The sequence below is a fragment of the Suricata suricatta genome, chromosome 2 (assembly GCF_006229205.1).
Source record: "Suricata suricatta isolate VVHF042 chromosome 2, meerkat_22Aug2017_6uvM2_HiC, whole genome shotgun sequence".
NCBI lineage: Eukaryota > Metazoa > Chordata > Mammalia > Carnivora > Herpestidae > Suricata > Suricata suricatta.
In genome coordinates this window covers 148,706,003-148,718,409 of record NC_043701.1, presented here as the reverse complement: position 1 = coordinate 148,718,409, position 12,407 = coordinate 148,706,003, and the positions used below count along the sequence as shown (strand labels likewise).

General features: G+C 40.7%; 1 protein-coding gene across 3 annotated transcripts; it reads left to right on the top strand.

Moving 5' to 3' along the window:
• The first annotated feature begins 107 nt into the window (after positions 1–107).
• ZNF22 (zinc finger protein 22) lies at positions 108–4,299 on the top strand. Of its 3 annotated transcripts, XM_029932150.1 has the most exons (3): positions 108–528; positions 1,473–1,625; positions 2,329–4,299. In XM_029932150.1, the coding sequence occupies exon 3, from the start codon at positions 2,408–2,410 to the stop codon at positions 3,083–3,085; it is 678 nt and encodes a 225-aa protein (XP_029788010.1). In that variant the 5' UTR covers positions 108–528; positions 1,473–1,625; positions 2,329–2,407; the 3' UTR covers positions 3,086–4,299. The 3 variants fall into 3 exon arrangements, with proteins under 3 accessions (XP_029788010.1, XP_029788011.1, XP_029788009.1); XM_029932151.1 differs by lacking the exon at positions 1,473–1,625; XM_029932149.1 differs by lacking the exon at positions 108–528 and having other exon boundaries at positions 575–1,625.
• The last annotated feature ends 8,108 nt before the right edge of the window (positions 4,300–12,407 follow it).

The following is a 12,407-nucleotide window of genomic DNA, read 5'->3' as shown; positions in this document are numbered from 1 at the left end:
GGGGGGCGGGGACGGAGGGAGCTGGGCGGGCCGGGCCTTCGAGGAGCGGCCGGCGGAGGCCTCGGGAGGGCGGAGGCCTGCGCGGGAGTCCCCCTGGCTGCAGTCCCCACGCCGGCCATCGTCCGGCACTTTTCAGGACTAAATACTTTAAACGCTTAGGTAGCATAGGGCTGTTAGGGGCGACCTGCAGAGACTGACTCATTTACACCTCCAACACCCTGATGATGTAGCAGCCTTATTGTCTTCCCAGTTTTATGCCAGAGAAAGCAGGTCCATTCCGGCACGCGTGTTCCGCCACTACGGCTCCCATCACTCAGGTTTACCTTAATATACCCACCTGCCGAGGAATTAGGCTGAGCACCGCCAGAGCGCTGGACTTGGCGTTGCAAGTTTTGGCTGCACTCAGTTCTGCCACTAAGAGCATGAGCTCCGGGGCCTGACTGCTAGGGGTTGGGAGCCTGGCCGAAGTATGACTACCTTTTCTACCTTTTCTAGGCTAGAAAATAGAGACCATCGCATGAAGCTACCGTGAGCATTAAATACCATAGCACCTTCTCTGGCATTACAGGCTACCTCTTAGCATGATTTCCTTGTCTGTAGTGTTCTGGGTGGATTGCATAGTCAGAGTTTCCTACAAGATCTAACTTCTATAGCATGAAAAATGATTTCTTTCAATGTACAATTCCCATTATAGCAGTTTTTTCTTAACACTGTGTACCTAACAAATGTTTCTTTGTAACAGATATTCTGTAAATAGATAAATATTCTGTAATAGATACTCTGTAAATATTCACTAAAGGAATGAGTGGTGCCCGCTCAGTAATGGGTATTGTGTGCCGTTTGCTCTTTCTGATACTTACCATAATTACAACAGAGCTAATTATTAAATATCCAAATAAAGTCCTCAGCACTTCCGGGCCTAGAGTCTCAATTATACAATATAAGATGAAGGAAAAGCAAGAACAATGATGTAATTTGTATTTTCAGTTATTTGCTTTATTAGTTTTTATGCAGAGACCCAGAGTAATTATTCTCATTTTAAAGTCTACTTTCTGACAGAAGATGTGGAAAATAGTTCCAATAATTTTATTACTTTTGTAGCCCAGCCTATCCCACATTGTCCCCTATTTGGAGTTTGGGACTTACTTGTTTATGGCCATTATTTTAAATAACCTTATAGCTAAATAAATGAAATTAATTCATTTGAATTTTCATAGCATTTGAGTATTTAAAAAATTCTATCCATTTTTGCCCATAAACTTGCCCCTCTTGCTTTTCGTGTGTCCTGCTCACCCCACTTTTTTTCTACTCATTTTTAATTCCACTGTCCACTAAAAGTTCTTGTGAATTTTTTTCCTCTCTCCAAAAAAATTCCCTTGTTTCAAATTTTCAAAGAATTGTCCTCTTTCTTGGATGGTTCGAATCTAGAAAAAATAATAAAGCATCTCTTCATTTACGTTTTTCTCATCCAGTGTTGCTGAATTGATTCACAGAAACTTGCCACTCCCTAGGAGGTAGCTCCTACTTTCAAAGCAATTTATGCTACAAAGTTAAAGCCAAGTTGTATTCACGCTGTGAAAGTAGAATGGCTAACCAAGTAAGGATAAACAGAAGTATTCAATAAGGTAGTATGATTTGTCATTTCATTCTAATTTGGATGCCTTATGTAGTCACCAGTAAGAAAGTAGAATTTTACTGTGGGAGTAAATAACTAAAATGCAGTGATAGTCTATTACTCCAAGTTTGATTGTCTTCCTGGGCTCTTCTATTCCCATGAAGATATTATGTTGTCTCAGCCTTTTAATCCTTCAGAATTATATACTCGTTTTGATAATGCCTAATAAAAACATATATTTTACCTTATCACTTTTAATTTTGTCTTGTCTCAACAGACAAAAACTCCTACCTAAATTTAGTCAAGATTTGGAGATATTTATTAAGTTGAAACCCTGGGAATTATTAGAATTATTTTGCAAGTATTTCCCCCAGAATTCTTTGTTTTCATATGTGTTAGATACATTTTTTAATTTTTTTAATGTTTATTTACTCAGAGAAGAGAGGCAGAGTGTGAGGGGGCAAGGGGCAGAGAGGGAGACACGAATGTGAAGCAGCCTCCAGGCTCTGAGCTGTCAGCACAGAGTCGGGCTCGAACTCACAAACTTTGAGATCATGACCTGAGCCAAAGTCGAACACTTAACCAAATGAGCGTCCTGTATTAGATGCATTTTTATTTTAAGCACGGATTCAATTTCAGTGGGTTGAAAAGGTATTAAAGTTGAATAATTAACAAATGATCTAAGATGGCTTTTATTTTTTTCTTCTACACAGAAAATTCTGAGCTGAGGAACTTTAGGAGGTGAAACTTCAGAAGAGAGCAGACTCTTAAGAGTACATCTGGCTCATCACCATGCGGTTAGGAAAACCCAAGGGAGGCATTTCTCGGAGCTCAAGTCAAGGAAAAGCATATGAGAACCCACGCAAAGCCAGCCGGCAGCGGCAAAAATGGGGAATGACTGTTCGATTTGACTCAAGCTTGAGTAGATTGAGAAGAAGGTTGGATGAGAAGCCCTATAAATGCGCTGAATGTGAAAAGAGTTTCAGTCAGAGCTCCACTCTTTTTCAGCACCAGAAGATTCACACTGGAAAGAAATCCCACAAATGTGCCGATTGCGGGAAAAGTTTCTTTCAGAGCTCTAACCTCATTCAGCATCGGCGGATCCATACTGGGGAAAAGCCCTACAAATGTGATGAGTGTGGAGAAAGGTTCAAACAGAGCTCAAATCTCATTCAACACCAGAGAATTCATACTGGGGAAAAACCGTATCAGTGTGATGAGTGTGGCCGATGTTTCAGCCAGAGTTCCCACCTTATTCAACATCAGAGAACCCACACAGGGGAGAAGCCCTACCAGTGCAGCGAGTGTGGCAAGTGCTTCAGCCAGAGCTCTCACCTTAGGCAGCACATGAAGGTGCACAAAGAAGAGAAACCTCGTAAAACCCGGGGCAAAAATATTAGGGCAAAAACTCACTTAGTATCATCTTGGAAAGCTGGTACAGGTAGGAAGTCAGTGGCTGGGCTCCGCTAAGTTACAGGGCTTCAGCCTTCTTTCAAAAAAAATAAGAGCTGTCCCCTTTAGAACTGGAGATATTTTGTAATAGAGCATTTAAATACTGTATCCTTTCCTAGCATGGAGACATTGGGAGTTTCATGACCTTGGGCTGAGAAAAACTGCAAGTCCAGCTGGTCTCATTTCTTTTTATGTAACTTGGAAGACAAAAAACTGAAACTATGTCGTAAGAGAATATAAGATCCTTGACCTCATGTGATAATTGCTTCCTGCATCATTTTGACAAAAATAATTATGTTTGAATGACACGTGTAAAAGTGCAGGTATTCTGATGACTCAGTTTTAGGACTTTCTGTGGAAGGAGTAATTAAAAGGGGGAAGAAATTGATTCCATTAATGTGGAAGTTCCGCAACTGATGAGATTTTATGTTTGTAAATTTTCGTAGTATATTAACCATTTGGTTTGTAAGTATGACTCGAGACTCAGCATATTACATTGTATTCATGTTCACTTAGCTTTTTTTTTCCCTCCTACTTATGGACACTTCTAAATAAAAGGAATCCAGTTTCCCTGTCTTTCACTAAATTCTCAATAATAAATAACTCTAGAAGCCAAAGTGAGAACTGAATTAGACCACAAGTCTCCTATTCCCACTAGCACAGTTCTTTAAGATGGTGTCACACTGTGCCACTTGTTTTTGAGAAGCTGGGGTGGATTTATATCGACCTATCCCCACACGCCTTTGTCTTTCGGCATTCGCTTACCTGACAAATTGAGCCAGCCTGTTAGATCTACATGAATAAATAATTAAACCATATCACACCAGCACATGTCAACTTGTTAATTAGAAATCTACAGTTTACACGCTTCCCCGCTCTCCGCCTTTGAGAGTGTTAGGTAACACTGGTTTTCTTAAACAAATGCTTGTCGACAGTGAAAGTCATTTGATTCAAGTGTCATTGTGTATGTAGCTCAATGTGTAGATTCTGAAATGTAAGTTAACTTTCCCTCAGTCAGTATGAATTATGAAGTCAAGCAAACCTGTTTCTTAACTTCCATCAGAACAGTGCCAAGTGTCAGACATTCTGATCAGCCTTCAGCTCAGGTTTTAATTTCTATTGAAAGTTAACATTCTTCTGATTTTTTTGTATCTTTTATAATCATACCAGTACCGGCTGTATTAATGACAGTTATCCATAAAAATAAAGAAAATGTAATATTTTGCCTACTACTACCTTCTGTTTGTTTTGTTCCTGGGAAATTGTTTCAGTGATTTAAGCAACATACAAAAAATCACAGCTTTTGGAAGAATCCCTGTTTTGCCTGTTTTTTATTTCCTCAAGCTTGAACTTTGCCTCCCTCCTGGCCTTTCATTTCAGCGCAAGTCACGGAAGATGCCTTATTGACAAGAGTTTCACCCAACAGAATATCCACAGTGCTGGTGAGTATGAGGTGACTGTCTTTTACAAAAGACTTGACCATTGACCACTTAGCAAGTATCCCATTAATCACAGCCAGATCGCTTTGTAGTAGGCTCATGGCTCTGGGGCCGTTTTGAGGATCTGCTGTCAGTGTTACTTAGAGCGGTTTTGTGTCTGGAATAACTTCTGTCTGGGACGCACCCCACTTTCTTTAATGAATTTGCTAATTTTGACAGCAACCTGCAACAGAAAGACCCCTGAACATCATTAGATTTCATGGTTTATACTTTTACCCTGAATAGACTTTCATATTCTGTATAAAAGTAAAGCAAATGCTTCTCAGACTTTTCTGTATTCCCATTTTATGGGGTACCTTTCTTCTCAGAGGCCTAAAACTGGAAGCAAATAGGTCAAAAACATGGAAGCCTTCTGTAGTACCTAACTTAGGGGCGGCAGCCTTCGTCTCCTTTTGTGAGAGTCTTACAAGAGAAGTATCGCAGCTGCTTTAAATTAATTAAAGGATATGTTCTACTAGAGATTGAGTTACAGGAGAGTGTGATTCTGACAGTCAGTGCCTCTTTGAACACCGTCTCATATGAAAATATGCTGCCCCTCAATATTTTGCTGAATCTCTACCATCACTCAGGTTTACTAAATCCAATCCTTTTCTCCTTCTGGCAGGCTCTTAGATAGTCTCTGGATGTTTTCCCGGAGAAGAGGGGGGAAAACGCATAAAGGTGGTTTTTTTTTTAAGTATTGTTGATATTTTGTTCACCCTACACTAATGAGTAAGGGGGGTTGTTTAATGTCTTTGCCTTCCACATTCCTTTGTTCAGTCATTTCATAAGTGTGGTAGAAATAAAACTGATCAAGACAGCCTTAGTGTCAAGGAACTTCGGTTAAATGAGTCATCACTAGAGGAACTGAGAAACTAAAGCAGGGAACGCAAGCACAGGGTGCTGTGCAAGCACAAGGGCCATTCCTCTGGCCCAGTGGTTCTCAGTTTCGAGGTGCATCAGAGTCACTTGGAGGCCTTATCCAGGAGGTCTGGGTTGTAGCAAGATAATTTCCATTTCTAACAGACTCCCAGGTGAGGCTGACATACTGGGCTAGGACACTTTTTTTTAAATGTTTGTGTTATTTTTGAGAGAGTGGCAGGGGAGGTGCAGAGAGGGGAACCAGAATCTGAAGCAGGCTCCACGCTGTCAGCACAGATGCGGGGCTCAAATCCACAAACCATTAGCTCATGACCTGAGCCAAAGTCAGATGCTCAACTGACTGAGCCTCCCAGGCGCCCCAGTCTAGGGCACACTCTGAGAACCACTGCTATAACCCGTCACTGGAGGGTAGTGATGTGCTCACATAAAATGGTGTCTAAGTCAGATACGTAATACTATTACTTGATAAGGGTGGGCAGGATTTAATGATGAAGATGGCCCTGGGGTGTACCTACTTAAGGTTTACATCTTAGTTACCTACCAACTGGGCAATTTGAATAATTGCCCTTGACTAAATGAGTTGTGGAAGGACAATAAACAAATCCAGAGCTTAGCATGAAGCCTAGGTCATTGTTTAGAATTTACTGATAAGCTCTTAGATTGCCAGAGGCAGAGAAGCTATTATATCAATCTGAAATTGTCAGTGGCAAAAATATTACTCCTATAATTTTTTTTTTTTTTTACTCCCATAAATTTAAAGGTGAGTTCTCTTTTACTTTGATTGAGTCAAGGTCCTTGGAGAGAAAGAGATGCCTATAAAGAGCAAGGACCATCTAAGTTTCTAAGAGAAATTTTAGAATCTATGAATTTTTTGACAAGTAATGGGGGTACCTCTTCAAAACAGAACTACATAGCCACAAACACAATATTTATACTCCATAATGGGGAAGGAGAATGCTTTCATTTTGTTGAGGGAATAAAAATTTGTTGAGCCCTGGCCATGTCTAAAAGACTGGGAGAAAAGGTAAGTTATATATTTTTAAACTAGTATGAAAACAGGTGATGAATATACAGTTCGATTGCCATTCAGATTGGAAGAATTTACATCTAGTACAGGAAGGAAGGAAGGAATCATGAAAGGAATGACATTTATATTAGGTGAGGGGATGGAACCCAAAAGGCTATAGAGGCCAGGCAGCTAATGAGTGAAACCAAAGAGATGTGTCCTCTAAACAGGGGTGCCCTGCCCCTCCAAAAGATAACCGGACTCCAGTTCAGCCACTTGTTACCATATAGAGGTTCAGGCCCAGACATACCAGCTCTTGACCTTCCAAGAGAAACCCAGATTTTAAAAGTCACAACCCTTCTTATTAGTTTGCCACACTTAGACTAGAATTTTAAGGATGTAATGCCTCTGTATCTTGGGGGGTAGGGGGAGAGCATGGAGGGGAGCAGGTGAGCTGCGTGATGGTGTAGAAGCTGCAAAGCACAGAAGAATGCTCAGAGAACAGCAAGTAGCTGCTTTATTGACAGTCCAGTTTTATCCAAGAGATGTGGGAGATGAGGCTAGGGCCACCAGAAGAACCTTAAATATTACCTTAAGAGTGAAACAGCTTGAGATGAGATGGGCATAGGTTTTTAGAGTGTATGTTAGAAGGTGATGAACCCATGAAAAAAACAACCATGTTGCTGGAAGAAAAACTACCCCAGAAGAAACCCAATTAACTAATTGGATCTACAGGGCTTCACTTCCTGCCTCAGGCCTCAAATCTTAAGTCCTTCCATTCCCTGCCCCACATTGAGTAACAGCAACTCCAGACTACTTTGTAATTTTGCTTATCCTTCTCTGACCAATACCTACTCTGAGAGGTAGACCCCCGGATGCCAGTCTTGGACCTCCCTTAGGTGCTCTTCCTTTAAACTGAATTGTAATGATCTGTGTTTCAATCTCTCTCTCATTCTTCCTCTCTTCTACTAGACTGCGAGCTCCTGGCTCACAGTAGTCAGGTCAAAGTTTTAGTGAAGAATGGTAAGAGGGAAGTACAGAAAAAAAATTAGAGAAAGAGGTAAGAAGTTAGTTCTGGAAAGGTCCTAGCCTACCAGTCAACTACAAAACCTACCTAGCTGGGGTCCCTCACAGAACTTTTCTTCCCCTGTCTGCTATCCTTATCCTTCTTCTTCAGTCTTTCTATTCTCTTGGAGATCCTTGCTCATTGTGTAACTGATTCTTTAGCCTGGCACAAGGTACACACTTCTATTTGTTGAATGAATGAATGAATGAATATATACATATAATGGTGTCAACCTTGAAGGAAAAAAAGATTCTCATGGTCTTAAGGGACCTGAAAGGCCATTTACTTCACCTTCCCCTAAATTGGATGATTATCTTTTAATGACCCCAAGTTCCTCTTTTCTGCTTTTTGAGTTACAAAATACGTATACATAGACTATCATTTTAGGACACCACCATTTCCAACTTTTAAATGACCCAACACTCTGTGTTTTTCACCTTAAAGCTGAATCTGGGGCATTTTAAGGACTTTGCAGACTTTAAAACACACACACACACACACACACACACACACACACACATGCACGCACACACGCAGTTAATATTGGTTTTGTGACTAAGCAATACCATATCCTCCAAAATTTGAAAGTCTGAAAGTTTTTGGAAGAGCTTTTAAGTTTGTAATTTGGAGAGAATGTTATCTAGATTATTTGAAAGGTAGCAACATGGGTCAAGGAGACCATTTGCTGTCACTGAGAGTCAAAAGGACTCTTAGAGTAGTCCAGGCAGGAAGAAATTAAAGAGGGGATCTGGAGTGGGAAAGGTTGAGAAGGAGATACTGTGATGACAGTATGGACAAGCCTGAGACACATCAGATTTTAGGTGAGAGCAAGAGAGGAAATATCACGGTGCTGTCCAGCCCAAGTGACTAGGAGATTTGGGGAGAAGATGATGAATTTAAGAAATACTGATCTTGAGATGTTTATGGTCGTATCTGGGTGAACAGGTGTAACAGAAAATTGAATATCTGTTTTTGAGCATGGAAGATATTGAAGAATGAAATTAATATTTGCATCATCCTGTGCTAGAAGCTTTGCATACATTAGATATTGTATTAGTCTGCTTGGGCTGCCATGACAATATATCACAGGCTGGGTGTCTTAAACAACAGACATTGTCTTCCTATTTTGGAGGCCAGAAGTGCATGATCAAGGTCCTTGCAGGGTTGTGTTCTGTTTTCCTTGCTTCTAGGCAGACGTCTTCTGTGTTCTCTCATGGCCTCCCCTCTATGCAGGCAGGGTGGGGGTGAGAGAGAGAAGAGAGCTACCTGGGTCTCTTCTTATGAGGACACTAGTCCTGTTGGATTATGGCCTCACCCTCATGACTTCATTTAAGTCCCTCCTTGAAAGCTCTATTTACTAATACATTTGCATTGGGGGTTAGGGCTTCAACCTATGAATTTGGGGAGGACACAGTTGAGTTCACAACAGATATTATTCCCATTGTCTGGATAAAGGAACAGACTCTGCGAGTTCAAGTAACTTACTCAATGTCCAACAGGACTAAAAGGTTCATGGCCTTTTGGATGTCTTTTAAACATCTTGTTACCCTATCCTAGATCATATGAGATGAATGCACCTTTATGGCTATAAAATAAAAGTAACAGTCTCAACCTCCTTGACATCAAAGAGAGAGGAGACTTGCCAGAATAGAGTATAACAGGAATGAGTGTTGAGTCTACACACAGCCTCCTGCTCTTCTGGTTCTCTGGCTGGGTCTACCTTAGTTGCATAGTCAGCTGTAAGTTTGGATTTATTTGCCCTTTGGAAACCAAAAGGATCCAAACCCAGGTTCTGTTTTACCTTGGTTCTTTAGACTTTGGTTTTTCAACTCTGCTACTTCAAGGACAATTTTACAAGTCTTCTTTATGGTTTTTCTTGAAGACTAGATAAAAATGAATGATGATCTGGGGAGAGGCAAAGGACTGTACTCTAACTGCTCACAAGTAGGGAGAACATGGTGAAGTCTCTTGTAGGAAAGTCTTTCAGTGGGACCAAAGGTCTAATCAAGTTTGTTGTGGACTGTGGTCTCATTCTTGGCAGTAGATACAGCATCCATACTGGAAGTGAGCATACAACAAAATGCTATTGCTGCCCCCTATTGGTTGGGCCTCCACGCAAGCCAACAGGAGACCAGCCAGCCAAAGGACAGGATTATACTTATCAATCATCTTTCCTCATTTCATTCATGGAATCTTCCCTTGATTTCTTTGATGTTGAAAGCTATATAGCTTATTAATGCAGGTTAAAGCCTATTTTCCATGGAGAGTGTTCTGGGAAAAAATGGGCAAGGCTGAATATTATTTATAATAGCCATGATATAGAAGCAATCAAATTATTTACTCATGGGCTTATTTTTTGTGATGCCCTCATGGATTCTGTTTGAGCTGGAGATGGGTCACATGTCATTTTCAGGGGTCTTCTTACCTCACTTTGTGCAGGATCCAGAAACATGTTTAGTAAGTGCTCTTGAGGAGCTACAGAAGAAAACCAACAAATTAAATCCCTAGACTCAGAAATATCTCCACCCAATGAAGACACCATCTGGGCAAGGGAAACAGATGGTACTCCGTCACAAAAGTCTTCACGGTTCTAGGACACTGGGATTCAGATCATGACCTGAGCCAAAGTCAGATGCTTAACCGACTGAGCCACCCATGTGCCCCTAGGCCACTGGGATCCTTGTACCTCCTAGAACGGTCACTGCATGGCAGCAAGAGAGACCTAATGGAAACCAGACTGTAGTTGATCCATATCCACCTTATATTTTCCTTTGAAACTACCATACTCAAAACGTTGAAAACTTGAGGCCACTCTTTGCAGTCAGTTGGGATTCAGTAAAGGGTCTTTGGGAATACCAACATAATTTTTAAGATTAAGCACATTTCAGCCAGATTGCCTGATTGTCATTCCATTTCTTCAGTAACTTAGATATGAAATAACTTCTAAGGCACAGAGGGATAAGTAAGTACCTTTCTTATCCTGGTAGAAGAAACAAAGAAATCATCTGAAGTGTTCGCTAACCAAACCCTGGCTGTTTTCTCTGCCCCCCTCTTCCTTTGCTCTCCTTGAAAGATCTGCCTATGTTTGTTTTCCCCTTTCCTTACCTGGCATTCTCCCCTCAGTCACCATGCTTCCATCCACCCACTGCTCAGAAAAACTCTTCTCAAGGAACTTGTGCAGCACAGGCCACTGAGAGGAAGCTTCAAAGTCAAGACTAGATAGACCCTATGGAGAATTGAATGAGGTTGTAGAGACTGAGGCCAGAGCCTTAGAGCTGGAAGAGCAGTTTGCTTTCCAGAGTTCGGACTTTTGAGCATGTGCATGCATTATATTTACAAGTACAATATAAATGTAAAGCCAGTTGCATTCCTGTAGCAAGACCAGAACAGTCTGGGGAAACAGGAGAGGGGGGTTCCCAGAGCAACGCCTTTGTCACCTTTGCCTGGTGAGCAAGAAGTCCTAAGGAGCACTGCATTTCATAAACTCGCCATCTCATCTAGTACTTATTCCTCCAATCCTTTTCCCTGTGCTTTTCTTTCCCTGACGTCTAAAAGGCTGAATCATATCACAGAGTCCATGTATGGGAACATATCTGTGTTCAGTGGTTGGTGCACCTGGGGTGGAGATGGAGGGGAAGGGGGTGTTGAATATAGGGGGCAATCTGGTATAAGAGGAATATGTCTTAATTGGAGTGATTAGTCCTGAGTTCCAGATCCAGCCCTGCCCTTAGGCAATTCACTTTTCTTCTCTGGCCCTAAGTCCTCTCATCTATCAAATGAAGTCAAATCTGACAAGTGAATCAGTTGTCTCAGTTATGATTCTATAGCTGCAGGCTGCCAAAGCCAACTTTGGCTAACTAAAACAAAACAAAGATACATAAGGAAAGACAGCTAAAGAAAGAATTGGACCACTAGGCCTTAGGAAGAATGGTCGACCAGGGCAGCACCAGAAACCTCAGGGTCACAGGCGGATCAAAAGGCTGTCATTGTAAGTTCTCAGCTCTAGCCACTGTATGCCTGCTATCTGTGATGGAAGGGCTCCCTCCCATCTTTAATGGATGTGCTTGTCAGGGGGAAGGAGTGATGCCATTTCTCATAATTGAAGGAAGGGTGGGGCAGTTAAGAGAGGAGAGAAAGAAAAGACACAAGAAAAGAAAAAAGAATAAAAGAATAGGACTTAAATTATTAAAATTTATAAGTTAGCTCTGAAAACAAGTTCCAAATTAATAATCTAACAATAGTTTAAGTAATGGAAACATTGCAGTGAACATATACTTTCTGATGTGACTACTTCAAAAAAAAACAATAATCTCTGTGTAATGTTTTTATATTATGTTTATATCCATTCTCACAGAAAAATGCTACTGAATATTCACATTTATCAAATCAAGTCTTCTGAGGACTTCCAACAAATAATACCTAAGCAGAAATGATAAATGCAATTTATTTAAATTTGTTTTTAATTCCACACTTAAATTAAGAAAAGTTCATCATAGTCCGTAAACATCTTTAGCTAACTCAAACACTAGTATTAACTTTATTCTTTGTAGCAGAATTATTAAAGATACACTTTGTAAGCTTGGCCTTCAGACTACATATTGCTATTCTGAACACATTATTTTGTTCTTTCCTGTTTACTTAGATAAAAAATACATGTTTGTATATTCTTACATATACATACATAAATAAACATATGTTTATTTGCTGTATGTTTCAGATTCTTTTCCATTTTTTCTCCTTATCCACTTTCTGATGCTGAGGGCACCTTATTCCAAAGGATACTACTTGACGATTATATTTTATTCCCTTTCTGAGACTGAAGGAAAATTGACTGGCTTATGCCTTTCCTTTCTGGAACTGGCCTTGTAAACCTTCAAAGCCCCATGGCCAAGGCCAAGATTTTGTAAT

Excerpts from the sequence above, each read along its gene's own strand:
- ZNF22 (XM_029932151.1), top strand. The coding sequence starts at position 2,408 with ATGCGGTTAGGAAAACCCAAGGGAGGCATTTCTCGGAGCTCAAGTCAA.